At 53.0% G+C, this 17500-nt stretch overlaps 1 protein-coding gene across 1 annotated transcript; it reads left to right on the top strand.

Annotated features, from left to right (window-relative positions):
* Positions 1–4685: 4685 nt before the first annotated feature.
* LOC307091531 (kin of IRRE-like protein 1) lies at positions 4686–16655 on the top strand (the record flags this gene model as incomplete). Its single annotated transcript, XM_079759168.1, is given in 12 exon segments — positions 4686–4835; positions 6031–6180; positions 8657–8814; positions 11660–11810; positions 12251–12356; positions 12665–12813; positions 13037–13164; positions 14502–14628; positions 14960–15060; positions 16456–16489; positions 16492–16634; positions 16637–16655. Coding segments are annotated over 12 exon segments (1321 nt in total), but the record flags the coding sequence as incomplete, so codon positions are not given.
* Between the last annotated feature and the right edge of the window lie 845 nt (positions 16656–17500).

Raw genomic sequence — 17500 nt, 5'->3', positions numbered from 1 at the left:
ACCTCAGCCCCCCTGAGCGGTAGGAGTGATGACAAGCTCGTTAGGACTCATCCAATCAGACGAGCGACCCCGGGAGACTCTGAGTCCCTTTCCGAAGCTCACTCTGGATCCGCGCTACCTCTGCAACAATGTGTCCTTTGTACAACAGGCACACAATGATGGGCGAGCGCACACATTATGTACATATAACAGACACATGCATGGCCGGGGTTCACACACACTCACACCCACCCGCACACACACACACATGCACACACCCACACACAAAGGAAACGCAAACAGAGGAAGACAAAGGGTCAGACTCAAAACAAAGGGAGAGTAACTCGGGACAAAGAAATGGTGCTTGGACGGACGCAGCCTCATGGAGGCGAGACGCAACGGATGGAACTGGAGAGGGGATGTTTATGTTTATTCTCTCTCGCTCGCTCTCTCTCTCTCTCTCCCCCTCCCGCCCTCCCCCTTCATCCTTCCCTCCCCTCCCTCTCTCCCCCCATCTCTCCCTCCCTCCCATCTCTTTCTTACTCCCCATCTCCCCCTCCCTCTCTCCCTATCTCCCTCTCTCTCTCCCTTCCTCTCTCTGTCTCTCTCTCTCCCATCCCTCTCCCTCCCCCCTCCCTATCTTTCCCCCCCTCCTCTCACGTGGATTTCGGGGACGTGGACGGGGGGGGGCGGAGACGGGGACGGGGAGGGGAGGGGGGGGGGAGGGGGGTAGTACATCTTGTAACATTGTGAATTATTACTGCAAATTGCCCGGTCAGGAGGAGAGCACTCAGGTCTTCTGAGCGTGAGGGACGGTGAGCCGGTCTCCAGAGCGGCCCCGCAGTGGACAGGAATGGGGACACGCCACAAATAGGCCGAAAAAAACAGAGAGAGGGTCCCTTGGAAGCTCTTAGAGTGAACAAACACACCCGCTTTCAGGAGGGGGTCCTGGCGGATCCACCACCAGATGCCGTAGGTAGCAGCGGTTTTTATTATGCAGAGCCGCAGCGACCGGTTAGTTCCAGTTCAGAGGCTGTTGGGCGGTCGGGGTTCATGCGGAGAACGTACTCCTCCAGTGTTGAGGGGAGGTGACGCTTTGTGTCGAGGGCACACGGTGTGTACCTGAGGATGTCTGAGTGTCTGATAGTCGGAGTGAACCTCTGATGGTGTGTGTGTGTGCCTGAGTGCGTGTGCGCCTGAATGTGTGTGCGTATCTGAGCCTATCTGTGTGTACCTGAGATTCTAAGTGTATCAGAGTCTATGTGCGTGTAAGTGAGTGTGGGTGAGTTTATGATTGAATCTGTGTGTGTGTGTGTGTGTGTGTGTGCGTGCGTGCGTGCGTGCGTGCGTGCGTGCGTGCGTGCGTGCGTGCGTGCGTGCGTGCGTGCGTGCGTGCGTGCGTGCGTGCGTGCATGCGTGCGTGTGTGTATTTGAGTGAATCTGTGTGTATATGTTTGTATGTGGTGTGTATCTTGATGCATGTGTGTGTATCAGAGTTTATGTGTATGTATGTGTGTGTATCAGAGTTTGCGTGTATGTGTGTGAGTGTATCTGAGTTTATGTGTGTGTATGTGTATGTGAGTAGATAAGCTGTGGTAAAAACATGGCCGCAGCAGCAGACCACAGCTCTGTGAGTCACAGACCTGCTGGGCCTTACTTAACCAGAAAGTTGAGAGGGAGAGGAGATTCAACGTCTCAGAGAAGGTACCCTCTAGTCCGGGACAACGGCTTGACCTGTTACTACTGCCATGTGTACACACGCACACACACACAAACACACCCACACACACACACACACACACACACAGACACACCCTATCATTACACCAGTGTAATGGGCATGAAACATGAGAAGTGAAACGGTTAAATGGTGTTCCTGTGCCGGAGCCACCGGTGATGAACGGTTTATCTATCTAGCACAAACCATTCATGACCTCCAGCTGTACTTCTGTATTACTATCGAGTGCTGTTGGAAGACACCGCACCCTTGTTGAGATGTTGAATTACCAATAGTGTCCAGGCGACGCAATCATTCCCCGATCCCTTTTATCGATTTCAATAGACAATACATTCACCGTGCGTGTGTGTGTGTTCATTTGTGTGTATATGTGTACATGTGTGTGTCTGACACCACTGCAGTAAACATAGATTCTTACCCCTCTCTCTCTCTCTTCCCTCTCTCTCTCTCTCTCTCTCTCTCTCTCTCTCTCTCTCTGTCAGAAATGTATTCATGTAATTAGGCTCTTAATTCAGCGTCATAGAATTGTCTAATTCAGTGGAGCACTTTAAGGAACGTGTCGTGAGTCATTAGCCAGCAGAGATGTTCAGCTCAGCATTTTTAATACGCAATGAATCACTCAACACGGTCGCTCCTCTGTATTTGAATGGCTGTACATATACGTTTGTGTGTGTGTGTGTGTGCACGCGTGTGTGAGTGTGTGTGTGAGTGTGTGCGTGCTGTTAATTGCAAACTGTGAGCATGTGAAATGTTTACGTGGGTGAGACCGAAACAGTTTGCCGAATGTAATCCATCTGAGCAGGCCGCGAATGAGGACTGATTGTGAACGTTACAGATATTTAATTGTAATCGATGTTCACAGTCGCAAGCGATAGAAAAAGAACCACGAAAGGGCCAATCCCAAACCGCGGGGCAGATGAAGAGGACAAGAGCAATGAACATAGAGAGAGAGGTGCGCGCTATTTAACACCGCGGTGGAAGGCCTGACGGGAAGATGCTTGTTGTTGTCTGATGTGTGGATGCTGAGCTGCAAGATGTTTCACTCCTTGTTGATACCCGGGAACTGACCTATTTTGATCCTCGCTGCGCGGCGCGCACACACACACTCTCACACACACACAAACACACACACACACACACACACACACACACACACACACATCTACCTGAATGAGTTCAAACACCTTTTGTGTACAGCTAGCCCTTCTCCCTTAACATTTTAAGCTCTCTTCAAACGGGGACACAGGGATGGAGTAATGGGGGTAAAGACTCGCGGATGGATGGAGCGGGATATAGTCAGCAGGGGTGAACACTCGTGTTAGTACTGAGTGGGGTGAACAGTCATGGTTGGAGTGAGAGGGGGTGAAGACTCGTGGATGGAGTGAGCGGGAGTGAATAGTCATGGATGGGGTGAGCGGGAGTGAGCAGTCGTGTCAACGGTGAGTGGGATGGAGTGAGAGGCGGGTTAACACTCCTGCTAGTAGTGAGCGGGGTTTAAAACCAACCCCCTCCCCCCACCCATAGTTGAAGTGGATAATTGAGTGGAACAAATACTGCCAACAATTGAGATGCCCCCCCCCGCCCAACCCTCATCCTACACTCCTTTAGAAAGAAAACCAGGCGACAACTCAGAGAAAGGGGCTAGCGAGGAGAAAGGTGGGGGGGAGAGAGAATTTCAGCGCCCCTCTCGGTGGGGCGGGGGGCAGTGCTGGCTATTGAAAAGCTATTAAAGTTGCATTTAGCAGATTGATTGGGAATGAAGAGGCCTATTAAAGCAGGGGGACGGGGGACAATGGACCGTCTCTGGCCGCCGTATGTTGCCCTCCTTTCAGGGGGTGGGTGGGTGGGTGGGGTGGTCTGTTTAAGCTCTTCTACCAAAAGAAGCATTTCAGGGTGGGGTGGGGTGGGGGGGGGGGGGGGGGGGGGGGGGGGAGGTCTTAGCACTGCCTGAATAGAGCCCTCTTTATCTTCTCCCCCCCTCACCCCCTCACCCTCTCTCACCCCCCCGCCAGCCCCCGCTTCCCCTTCCATTCTTTGCTGAGCCACAAAGTGAGAAGAGAGAGAGAGAGAGAGAGAGAGAGAGAGAGAGAGGAAGAGAGAGAGAGAGGAAGAGAGAGAGAGAGAGAGAGAGAGGAAGAGAGAGAGGAAGAGAGAGAGAGAGAGGAAGAAACAGACAAGCTTCTTTATTTTAAACACTCTCTCTCCCCCCCCCCCCCCCCCCCTCTTCCCAGAGGATTAGTTGCTCTGGAGGGCGGCCATGTCTTCAAGCCAGCAGGGTTTGTAATACCCAATCTTCTGCATCACGGCAGAAACAGTTGGATCTGCTCGCCTGTGCGTGTGTGTGTGTGTGTGTGTGTGTGTGTGTGTGTGTGTGTGTGTGTGTGTGTGTGTGTGTGTGTGTGTGTGTGTGTGTGTGTGTGTGTGTGTGTGTGTGTGTGTGTGTGTGTGTGTGTGTGTGTGTGTGTGTGTGTGAAGACGGGCCAGCCAATGGGGTTGGAGTGTGCGCCATACTTAAACACTGTGGTGGAACAGCGGCAGGTGTCTCCGCTGACGTCGGGCTCCAACGGACGGCCCCGGGGGGACTGTAATGGACTTCTGATTGTTTAACATCCATTTTTACAAAAAGCACATGAAGGAGCAGCCCCATGCTAAGTGTGCTCACTCGCTGTCAGCTCGCGTGGTACCATATGGTCCCGGGAAAGAGTTAAATAAGTCATGGAGCAGCTGACATTCCTTCCCCTGTTGAAAACACTTCTCCAAACATGCCAACCCACCTCCTGCCACCAGAACACTCTGGGCTTTTCCTCCGTGTTCTCCCCACCGCGTTTACAGAACATCCTAGCACCTTCGGAGTGTTTCTGTTCCCTTCCTGTGAATACGCTCTCGGCTGAGGACCGAGTAAGCTCCATGTGTTTATTCACAAAGCCCACCATTTCTAACGTAGTCCTTTCCTCTCTCCCTACAGCCGCCCATGCTGCCTACTTCTCCCAGCAGCCCCAGGACCAGGTGGTGGTGGCCGGCCAATCGGTGACCCTGCCCTGCGTGATCGTGGGCTATCGGGGGATGGTGCAATGGACCAAGGATGGCCTGGCGTTGGGTGGAGAAAGAGATCTGCCAGGTAGCTACAACACCACCCACTTTAACACCACCCACTCACCCTCACTATCATACACTAACCACTATGGCATCATGGTCAAACACCACTACTATCATACACCACCCACTTTAGCCCCACCGACTATCATACACCACCCACTTCACCACCGCCCACTGTCGCACAGCACCAACACACCACAACTATTAAACCCCACCACTATCCTACACCACCGACCACACCACCACCATCATACACCATGACCATCCACCCTCCCACTAGAGGCTTTGAGATCAAGCCACCAGCACCAACACATTTCGATTTATTTTCACTTTCTCTCTTTGTTTGTCTTGGGCGATCAATGTCTGCTCTCATTAGAAAGCGGGCTGCTCTCTCTCTGTCAACCGGTTGGGTTTTACACAAATGAAAAGTGAGGGAACAAATATACTGCTGCCACACACAGTGGCCTTTTAATTTGTTGTTTAGCATTTTGAGGGTTTGGTAAAAAAGGTGGATAATCAATTGACTTGTGTCACACGTTGACATTTAAATGTGTGGCCAACGAGAAAGCAGGCGGGCAGAATCATGACCTTAGGCACGCCGTTGTTATCGTGTCCGGGTTTAAAGGACAGCATGTCGCAGCCACCAGCTTTAAAGCTGTTGGCAAAGACAACGCAACCGGGATGTGTGCCTGTGTGTGTGTGCGTGTGTGTGTGTGAGTACCTTTGTCTGCTTGTGTGTATGTGCGTGTGTGCCTGAGTGTGTGTACATGTCTGTGTGTGTCTGTGCCTTTGTGCGAAGTGTGTGTATGCTTGTGTGTGTGTCAGCGTGTGCGTGACTGTGAGTGTGTGCCTGTCTGTGTGCTTGTGTGTGTACGCCTGTGTCAGTGTGTGTATGTCTTGGTGTGTGCGTTTGTGTGTGCGCGTGCCTGTGTGTGTGCAAGTACATGTGTGTATGCCTGTGTGTGTGCTTGTGTTTATACGTCTGTGTGTGTGTGTGTGTGTTTGGTGCCGAGTGTGTGTGTGCCTGAGTGTGCGTCTCAGTGTGTGCGTTCATCAGCAGTGCTAACAGGCCACACTACCCTCTCCTTTGTGTGTGGCTCTCAAGTCGGTGCACTTTTCCCAGGCTGTTCCCTGTCACGGTGCTATATAAGGGCAGTACCGTATATGTGTGTGTGTGTGTGCGTGTGTGTGTTGACTCTCTGGCTCTCTGCTCCCAGGCTGGATCCGCTACTCCCTGCTGGGCGACCCTCTATCAGGAGAGCACAGCCTGCAGATCGACGCCGCCGAGCTGGCCGACGACGCCGCGTACGAGTGTCAGGCGACCCAGGCAGCGCTGCGCTCGCACCGCGCCAAGCTAACCGTGCTAGGTAATGCACACACATACGCACACACACGCACACAAAAGCGTGCATACACGGGCACACACACACACACACACACGCACAGAAAGACATACATACACAGGCACACGCACGCATACATGCACACAAACACACACACGAACGCACGCACACGCACACACACACATATGAACACACACACACGCAAACAAGCACTCACACGCACACACACACACACACAAACACACACACGCTTACACATACACATGTGCACGTGCACCCGCACACACACACACACACAAACACGCACGCACGTACGCACGCACACACTCAGCATATAAAACATGTGATCGACAGCACGGATAAAACACGCTCCACAAACCTGCCACTATGACCGAATGTTTTTGCATTTCTGAAACGATAAATTACTAATAAATCGAAGTGAGGCCGTACATGCTGTTACTCTTGCCCTGGAGACATGCAGAGTATGCGTATGTACTGTAGGCGTACAGTATAGTGTACGTCTGTAGTATACGAGTGTAGTGTAGTATACTGCTGTTGTGTTACTGCACGTACAGGAGAGTGGATGGCAGCAGATGGTTCAAGAGGAAGAGACATCTCCTGCTTGCTTTAACCGGGAAGACAGGTGTGAGACGGGAGACGTGAGACAGGAGATGTGGAGTAGGAGATGTGGAGTAGGAGTGTTAAACAGGAGATGTGAGACTTTAGATGTGAGAAAGGAGATGTGAGACTGTAGGTGTGAGACCATAGAGTTGAAGTAGGAGGGTTGAAAAGCTGCAGCCACAGCCACAAATTATTTCCGCAGTCGTTTAAAAGTCAAGGTTTGCACACTTTGCACATTTTTCTGTGCGCCATAGAAATTGTCAAACAGAAGGCGACTTTTACATTAACGTGATGTGAGTGATCTACATATTCGCTTAGACGTCGGGGTGGGAGGTGATGGAGAGCGGGGGTGGAGGGTGACGGTAGCGGCGGAGGGGTTGAGGCGGAGAGCAGGTCTTGTGGGGATCAGAGTTGGAGAGGCACTGCTGGCACCTAGTGGCGGGTGGTGGAATGACACCACACGGCTCTTCTCGTAGCGTCCGGGTGAATTTCCTTTTGCTTGTTAACCAGAAATCTGAATCTGAGCAAAGGATGGGATAAGAGACTCTGAGGTCTGACAGAACAGAGCTTAAAATGATGTCCACCTCTGGGCATATTTAATAGTATCTGCCTGTTAGCTTAAATAGTATCCGCTTGTTAGCTTGTTAGCTTGCTTAATGAGAGAGCCTGCCTGAGACTAAAAAGGGTAACGGGTTTGTGACGCTTAGACAAAGGAGTGACGTCAAAGTTTAAGCTCTGATATCATGTAACAATTATAATATCATACATCATAATATAATTAAAATATTATCAAAAATATATAATAATATTGTTATTCTTTTAATAATATCAAGGTATTTTAAGAAAGGTGTATCTAATTAAAGAGGTTCATTAGCGATAGCAGCAAAGCGTAGTGCAGTGTGCTCATCAACGGTAACGACAACAACACCACGGTGTCCCTCGCACGGTGGACCGCTCAAACCCCGTCGCCACATCTGCCAGGCAGGAGCAGAATGAATCAGGCACAGTGCTCCCAAACAGACAGACAGACAGCAGGAGGAGGGCGATGGGCTCGAATGAGCTCTGTAACAAGGTGGCTTGTTGTATATTGTTATTGTCTGAGTCTGTGTGTGTGTGTGTGTGTGTGTGTGTGTGTGTGTGTGTGTGTGTGTGTGTGTGTGCGTGCCTGTGTGTGTGTGTGTGTGTGTGCGTGTGCGTGTGTGTGTGTAAATCAACATGGCCGGATGAGACCAAAGCAATCCAGCAGTGAAAGGAGCGAGCGCCGGGAGAGCAGTCAGGGGAATCGGTCTGGAAATTAAAATCACCGAGCGCTCGGATTCCATTAGCGGCGCGCGGCGCAGCGGAAGGACCTCTGACAATTCAGATACACGGAGAAATTGGTTTGGTGGAGGGAGCGGGAAAGGCCAGTCCGAGCCCCCCGTGTTTACGCCTCGCCTTATTGGACGGCAGCCGGGACGCCTTCATCGGCATGGGGGGGGGGGGGGGGGGGGGGCCGTGTGCAAAACCATGCAAATAAACTAACAAATAAGCAATGAAATGAAACATCAGCCGCACCAGTAAGGGAGTAAATAGAGTAATAATGTCGGGGTCCCAGGGAAGCAAATGGAATAGGTTCGAGGTGCCGTGTGTTCCTTCACAGTAAACTGCCTCCTGCTCCTTTTACCACTCTCTAACATCTTGTTGCACAAACAGAAAAAAAAAGGGGGCTGGAATATTGTTTTTTCCTCCCTTCTGCTGATGCCATGGCGACGAGCTAACTCGATACAGCTCTGCCACGGCGAGGACGCCTCTCTTCCTGGCCCCGGGCCAGACTCCCCCCGCCTCCCTCCTCCTCCCCTCTCCGTGGCGCTAATGCCTGTTTGTCTGTTTTGGGGCGTAGTTCCTCCCGGAGACCCCGTGGTGGACGGGGGTCCCGTGGTGCGGCTGAAGGCCCACGCGCCCCACAACCTCACCTGCAGAGCGTCTGGAGCCAAGCCGGCGGCGGAGATCACCTGGTACCGCGACGGAGAGGTCATGGAGAGCGCCATCTACTCTAAGGTAGGAGGAGGGAACACATTGCACGCACATACACACACACCCAACCACACATGCATCAGACTAATGAACGCACACACAAACACACACACATACCCAAAAATACACACATACAGACCTATACACACACACACACATGCAACTACACACCCATATGCATCAGACTAATGCACACACACAAACACACCTAACCATACACACACACACACACACACACACATACCCATACTCAGCCTCCAAGCACACACACACACATGCAGAGCCCTACAGCAGCAGCAAGACTAAATACCAGGCTCAACTATTACATGAGCTCAGTTTCACTCGGAGGGTATGGTTATCTTTCTCTATCCCTCTCTCTCCATCTTTCTCCCTCTCTCTCCCTCTCTCCATCTCTCTCTCTCTCGCTCTATATCAATTTAAATTCAATTCAATCCAGGATGGCTTTATTGGCATGGGAAACATAGATTTACATTACACGTTCACATTGCCAAAGCAAGTGTGAAATGAAAACAAAACTGTAGCATACCCTTTGATATGCCACTGTACTACATTCCATCCCTCTCAAGCTCTCCCTTTTTCCCCGTCTCAGTATCCGTCTATCCCTCCTATTTCCCCGTTCCTCCTGTTGTTTGCCACCACCATAGTTTCCTTTGTTCCTCTCGTGATTCGCTGGGGTTCTCTCACTCACTACCTTTCTCCGCAGTCTCCCCTCCCTCCCTCTCTCCCTCCCTCCCTCCCTCCTCTCCCTCCCTCCTCTCCCTCCCTCCTCTCCCCCCCCCGTGCCCAAAACCGTTTCCTCACCACCAACCAACCCGCCAACAAGACCACCTCCTCCCCCTCTCCCTCCCTCCCTCCCACCCCGCTCTCGCTCGCTCCTGTCTCACTAGCAGCCGCCCTGCCCCCCCCTTACCCCCCCCCCCCCCCCCCCGAGCCCCACACAGGCTCTCTCTGCTGTGGGGGGGCTGTGCTGGGGCCGCCACAGCAGCATAAGTGGAGCAGGGCAGAGCTCCACCGGGGCGAGAGCTCCGTACGGGCGGAGGCACGCCGCACAGCGGGGGGGGCAGCCGAGCGTGAGCCAGCCGGGAAAGTGTCACATTTGTCACGGTCCCTGACCACGCTAAGCGCCGCTAAACGCCGCGTTTAAAAGGAGCGCTGCAGGAGAGGGGGAGGGGGGGAGGAGAGTAGGAGGGAGGAGGAGGAGAGGTTGGTGGAGGAGGAGGTGGTGATGGAGGAGGGAGGGGAGGTGGGGAGTAAGAGGAGGAGGAGAAGGAGGAGAGTTGCAGGAAGGAAGAGGAGGTGGGAGGAGGTGGTTAGAGGGAGGAGGTGGAGGAGGGAGGAGGAGGAGAGTAGGAGGCAGGAGAAGGCAGCAGGAGGGAGGAGGAGAAGGAGTAGGAGGGAGGAAGAGGAGGTGGTGGTAGAGGAAATTGGGAACGAAGAACACTTGCAAGAACCCAGTGTGAGCAGAAAAGGGGAAGCTTTTAAGTAGAAACATCAATAGTGCCACATTATGTGTGTGTGTCTATGTGTGTGTATGTGTGTCTTAGACTGTGTGTGTGTCTATTTGTGTGCTGGGTGGGGGTGTGGGTGTGTAAGTGAGTGTGTGTGTGTTTGTGTGTCGGGGCGGGGGGGTGGGTGCAGGGGGGTTAAAGTGCTTGGCCAAGGCCAGCCTGGTGACAGGGAGTGATGCGGTTCGATCCGGAGCATAAAGATGCTTTTTGTGTGTTTGGCTGAGGAAGTGAAGCCTGCTGCATTGATTTGGTCATCCGGGGAATGGACTCAGCCTGCCCCCCTGCTCCCACCGCCCTCCATCCCCCCGCTTGCCCATCCCCGCTCTCTTTACTCCCCCACCCCACCATCAATGGACCAGCCTGAAACACAGACACACACATGGATTGCTGCAATGTCCATGCTCCTACGAGTTTTGGGTGTATTTTATGTGTGTGTGTGTGTGTGTGCAAGTTGAATGTGTGTGTGTGGATGTGCCCGCAAACATGTGCGGCGATGTGTGTGTGTGTGTGTGTGTGTGCGGCGTGCATGTGTCTGCGCGCACGTCTGTGTATATGCGTGTGTGCGTGCGCCTGCATGCGTGTGTGACAGTTGCGTGACAGATAAAAGCGGCGGACCATATCTTAAGGATAGACACCTTTTTGTCACTTAGGCCTATTGATTCCTGCGGGCAGTAAATAGATTTAAAAGATGATGGCAAACAGGGATCGCTGACAGAGCGAGCGGCCCCATAAAATACCTGATTTAACCGCCAACCAACTGGATGGCGATTTATACGCCTCACACGCGAGGAACATAAGAGCGGCAGCGTCACGGGAGAGACATTCCGGGACGAGGTTATCACCCGACGCAGCCTCTCTGCCGCCGCGGCGCTGGATTAAAGCGCCCCTCCACCGTCACCGTGTAGGGGCTGTTCCAGTTCCGCAGGATCGTTCCGCCGCTTTGAACGAATACGACACCTAGCCCTGACGAAATGCTACCTCGGGCAAACATCAAGCTACTGCTAGCACCGGCAGCACTCCAACCCTGACTAACTAGGTGTGGTTATCTCTAGAGTACATCAAGCTCTGGCTTACTGTGGGCTGTTGCCCCCAAACATCAAGCTCTGGCTTACTGTAGATGGCCACCTTTGACAAACATCTCCATCTCTGACCTATTGTTGGCGGTTAATTCCAACAAACATCTAGCACTGACATATTGTCAACGGTTATTTCGAACAATCATCCAACCCTGAACTATTCTCAGCTCTTACCTCCAACACACATCTAACCCTGACCTCTGGTGTTCAGTTAACTCATCCAATCATCTAACCCTGACCAATGTATTCGTTTACCTCCACCAGACGCTGATGGAGGACAAGAAGCGCGAGCTGGCCGTCAGCATGCTGCCCATGGTCCCCGAGGACCGCGACTCGGGGCGGACCTACACCTGCCGGGTCCTGAACCCCGCCGCCCCAGCCGGCCGCCAGACCTCCGTCACCATCAACGTCCAGCGTGAGTACCTCCCCCCGAAGAAGACAGCCAGACATGTACAGGGTCATCCATAGTACGGCAGAGAGCGTTTGCATATGAAGAGACCGTTACATACAGAGTCCCACTAGGTAGACCCCGCTGACCACATTTACATTTTAATTGTAAAAAAGAAAAAAAAACGAGAGTTCTATCACTGCGTTCATTATTCTCAGGACAGAGCGGTTCAGAAAGTGAAGGGCAGCAAATGAAGCAGCGAGCCGCCGCACACGTAACACAGCGAGAACAGTACGGCGGTATATTATCGGTATTAGAACAGCTCCGGTTGAACGGCTTCACAGGGGCCCCGTCAGGAATAGTAAAGGACTGGCGCCGCCCGTCTCCTCGGCGACCTGTGAGACACGGAGGTGAGCCGTTCCCCTACACCGCACTCATTTCCCCGCCGCGTGTTTCTCTGTGCGCAGACCCCCCGTCGGTGACGCTGTCCGTCCAGCCCCAGACGGTCACAGAAGGCTCCAAGGTCCTCTTCATCTGCTCCGCCTCAGCCAATCCGGAGATCACTGGATACAGGTAGGCACCCGGCCACCCCTCCGACCCCTCTTCCAATTAATCTTCTTCAGCTCACCCGTGCCCACGCAGTCACACCACTGCTCAGATAAACTCAATGAACCTCAGTACTTAAGCATTGAATGTGTGAATTCATTGAGTAGACTTCTAGCAGTTTGGGAACTGAAAACATCTAACCCTGACATATTGTCGCCGGGTTAGACTCCAAAGAACATCTCACCCTGAAAGGGTGTTCATGAAGATTCGGTCTGTAAGTTTCCTTGTGTTGACCCGGCCCGGCATGTGCTAACACGATGTCTCCCCGTGGACAGGTGGTCCAAAGGAGGGGTGCCCATTGCGGAGGCCAACGGAGACAGCCTGGAGGTGACCGTGGACTACTCCTACTTCACGGACCCCGTGTCCTGCGAGGTGTCCAACTCGGTGGGCAGCACCAACGTCAGCACCCTGGTGGATGTACAATGTAAGCTTATCATTAGTTTAGACGGCCTCAGAAAGGATCCGCACCTTCATGGCTCACTCGCTCACCAGTATCCGCAAATGACTCAAGACTCACTTTTTCAGAGTTTACCCAGACTCTGCATAGCCTAACCCCCAGACCCCCCTGTATATTGTTGTATTGATATCACGGGTGAATGTTTCAGTGGGTGCACGAGAGTCATGATGATGTTTCTCCCGCTTTCCAGTCGGCCCCAGGCTGCTTTCGGAGCCCAAGCCCATGGCGGTGGACACGGGCATGGACGCGGCCTTCACCTGCGCCTGGACCGGGAACCCCCCCTTGACTCTGGCCTGGACCAAACAGGGCTCCGGCGTGGTAAGGAAACTTCTCTTGGAAAACACGTCAACACCACAATGTCCCTACACGCAGCCTGAATCCATCACACCTCCTCTTCACACCAGCCTCCCTCACCCAGAATCCTCACGCCTCTCTGCTCAACAGAGTCCCCCAGGAATATGTTGTCTACCACTGGCCACTTTCGACCCTGTCGGAGTCGCACAGTTTCAGCAGTAGTGTCTGATAGTCGGGCACAGCACGTGGGAGACCAACAGCAGCGCTAATACAGTCTGTCAGTCAGCAGGCCAGCCAATCAATCAACATATCATTTCAGCTGAGACTAAGACTCTGAGTAGCAATTATGGTTCCTGTGCCTCCCCGTTCCTCCACAGTGGCACTTGTTTCTTGTCAAGCATCACAAAGCCCCTCGCATGAACTCTCGTATCCCTTTCCTTAAGCCAATTTAACGGGAAGGCACCAACGTGTGGTTTTCCAAACCTTTTCCGCAAAAATAATCTGGGTAAAAGTATTCAGCTTTTTGCAGCGTGTTTAAAAAAATGAAGGGGAATCTCCCGGGATTTTCCTCTCCTGGCTGCTAATCGGATTTCTCCGGCCATTTTGTAAAAAAAAAACACGTGGGAGCCGTAAAGAGTAGGACAGTGCAAGCGATGATGTCATCTCTAGAAAACCTTTCAGGCCAGCCTGCACCCACTCTGCCCGTTTCCTAATCCGACGCACTATGAGTAATGGATTAATCGGGTTACTCTAAGAGTGTGTTGAAATAAATAACCAAGATGAAGATGGAGGAGTAGGCAGAGGAGGAGGGTGGTGTGTGTGTGGGTGTGTGTGCGTTTGTGACAATGTGTGTGTCCGTGTGTGTGTGTGTGTGTGTGTGTATGTGTTCTCGCGTGCATGCTTGCATGTGTGCTCGCATGCGTGCGCCTATGTGTGTGTGCGTGCGTCTACGCATGGGCGTGTGCGCGCGGGTGTGTGTGGGTGTGGAGGGTGGAGTAAATGGATTAATCACAGCTTGATGGAAGGGCCGGATCAATGGGTGGAGGAGCGGGCGGCGGGCCCCAGCCCTGAGCTCCCGGGCTCCCAGGCCCACGCACGCCACAAACACTGGCGTCCGTCCCCTCTGTTTAATTACAACAATCTCCCCAGCGGCAGGGCGGGGGGGGTCGGGGCGCTGACGCCGTGATTAAATCTCCCTGCAATGAGATTACAGCCGAGCCACCGGCGGCGGCGGTTGTCAGGGGCCGGCCCACCTCGGGGCCAACCGGCGCCATCGCCGCCGCCCGCCGCCCAACGAGGTCCACCGCCCTAATGGCCCCCGGTGCCTCCCGTTAACGCCGGCTCCGTCTCCGTCTCCTCAGGTGCTGAGCAACGGGAACACCCTGCAGCTGAAGGCCGTCACCCAGGAGGACGCCGGCACCTACACCTGCAAGGCCATCGTGCCGCGCATCGGCGTGGCCGAGAGGGACGTGGCGCTGACCGTCAACGGTGAGACACGCCCCCGCGCCCGTCGCCGGGACCGCCTCCTGCTCGGTGGAGTGTGTGTCTTCCTGCTTGGTAGAGAGTGTGTTTGTTTGTGTGTGCTCGATGGAGTGTGTGTGTGGCGTGTGTGTGTGTGTGTGTCTTCCTGCTCTGTGGAGTGTTAGTGTGTGTGTGTGTGTGTGTGTGGTGTGTGTGTGTGTGTGTGTGTGTGTGTGTGTGTGTGTGTGTGTGTGTGTCTTCCTGCTCGGTAGATTGTGCATGTGTTTGTTCCTGCTCGGTGCAGACGCACAAAGAGGCGGTTTTCTCAACGCTGCGTTCTCCTCCCGCCTCCCTCCAGGTCCGCCCATCATCACGGCCGACGCCACCCAGCACGCCGCCAAACACGCCAAGGGCAAGCTGGAGTGTGTGGTGGGCAGCAGCCCGCCTCCTGATAAGATAGTACGTCAGACGCTCTCTCTCTCTCTCTCTCTCTCTCTCTCTCTCTCTCTCTCTCTCTCTCTCTCTCTCTCTCTCTCTCTCTCTCTCTCTCTCTCTCTCATCTCTCTCTCTCTCTCTCTCTCTCTCTCTCTCTCTCTCTCTCTCTCTCTCTCTCTCTCATCACCCTCCCCCACACCTAACCCATCCACCTCTTACACTAAGAAACAGATGCAGGCGCACATGCATTAACACAACTCTCTCTCACAAACACTCACACTCATTCACACACATACACAAAAACACTCACACACCTACCTAAGCACAGCTACTCCAGGGAGGCAAGAGAAGGAGGTGTCGGGGGATGGGGGGGGTGTTCAATTAGAGGTCCATCAGGCATCAGTCAGCTGACCCGGTGAACCGCTGAGCGCAGGCGGAGCAGGGAGTGGATAATGAGGGTCTGAGGAGGAGTGAGACACAAGGTGGCATGCTGGAGATGAGCCTCTCACTGCAGTACTGTCTCTATTCTCCCCAGCCTCACACTGTAGCTCTGCCTCTAGTGTCTCCCCTGCCTCTAGTCTCCCCAGCCTCTCACTGCAGTACTGTCTCTATTCTCCCCAGCCTCACACTGTAGCTCTGCCTCTAGTCTCCCCTGCCTCTAGTCTCCCCTGCCTCTCACTGCAGTACTGTCTCTACTCCCCCCTGTCTCCCCAGCCTCATACTGTAGGTCTGTCTCTACTCTCCCCAGCCTCTAGTCCTCCCCAGCCTCTCACTGCAGTACTGTCTCTAGTCTCCCCAGCCTCTCACTGCAGTACTGTCTCTTCTCTCCCCCAGCCTCACACTGTAGCTCTGTATCTAGTTTCCCCCTGCCTCATGCTGTAGCTCAGCCTCTACTGTCCACAGCCTCACACTGTAGCTCTGTCTCTAGTCCCCCAGCCTCACACTGTAGCTCTGTCTCTAGTCCCCCAGCCTCACACTGTAGCTCTGTCTCTAGTCTCCCCAGCCTCTCACTGCAGTACTGTCTCTTCTCTCCCCAGCCTCACACTGTAGCTCTGTCTCTAGTTTCCCCTGCCTCATGCTGTAGCTCAGCCTCTACTGTCCACAGCCTCACACTGTAGCTCTGTCTCTAGTCCCCCCAGCCTCTCACTGCAGTACTGTCTCTAGGCTCCACAGCCTCACCTTGTAGCCCTGCCTCTGCTCTCAAAGCTTGGACAGAGCCTGGGAGCTTAGTCCACCCAGGGCGAGAGAGGTAGAGAGAGGCCAGAACCAGAGAGAGAGAGAGAACCACCGAGAACAAAAGACCTGTGTTCAGTCAGAAGCCAGCCAGAACACAGAAAAGCTTTGCTCTTCATTTTTGCGCTGAGGGATAACAAAGCGAGCATATCTTTATGGTCTCTCCTCCTCCTCCTCTACCTCCAGGTGTGGACGTTTGGAGATGTCAGCCTGTCCTCCGGGACTCCGGCAGGTTCTCCGTGCAGACGGTGAGCAGCGGCCAGGGGGTCATCTCGTCCCTGGTCATCTCCGAGACGCTGGCGCAGGACTTCCAGCTGAGATACAACTGCACCGCCTGGAACCGGTTCGGCACCGGCACCGCCATGGGTCCTCCCTGAAGGAGCAAGGTACACAACTGACAGGCCATGCTTATATATATATATATATATATATATATATATATATATATATATATATATATATATATATATATATAAAATATATCTATATAAGTGTATATATATAAATATATAAATAAAATGAAATATAAAAAATTATAAATAAAAAATATGTACGTGTATATATAAATATATATATATATATATATATATATACACACACAGACATTTATTTATCCCCTATCTCAGCCCTTGTTGTGAAGGGTAGCAGCCCTTGTTGAAAGCAAAGCAACCCTTTTTTGCTTATCTTAATTATACTCCCCTAATCGATATAATTTAATCAGCAGATGGTCCTTTTAATGAATATGTTGGCCCCCATAGCAGAGCCATCGATTAGAGACTAAAGTCAATTAGAGGAGGCTACAGGTGTGAGGGGCTGGGCGGTGGGTCCGTCTCCCTGTCTGGCAGCCCCGCACGATGGATGCTGCATCTCACAGCAAAGCCTTTAAGCGCGTGAAAGTAAAACGACCATATAGCTCCGACTGCAACCCCCCCCCCTCCCCCCCCGCTCAGCCTCCCTTTGTTCTAAGAGACACTTAAAAATAAGGTCCTCGCGAGTCATTTACATCAACGCAGCCCAGGCCCGTCTCCTGAGGAACGGGCTGCATCTCCTGCAATCTCTAATTAGATTACTGTCTATTGCTCATTGCGTGTCAGGCCTTGTTAGCCTTTCATTCAGAGAGATTAGGGACAATAGGCAGCGCCGCGCGAACACCAGTCCTCAGCCCGCCAGCGGCTCACTGCACACGCCTTCACATAGGAGGCAGCAGAGGGCTGGATGAATGGATCCGTTT

This window comes from Pollachius pollachius, assembly GCF_949987615.1.
Source record: "Pollachius pollachius genome assembly, contig: scaffold_414, whole genome shotgun sequence".
Classification (NCBI taxonomy): Eukaryota; Metazoa; Chordata; class Actinopteri; order Gadiformes; family Gadidae; genus Pollachius; species Pollachius pollachius.
This window is presented reverse-complemented; position numbering and strand designations above follow the sequence as displayed.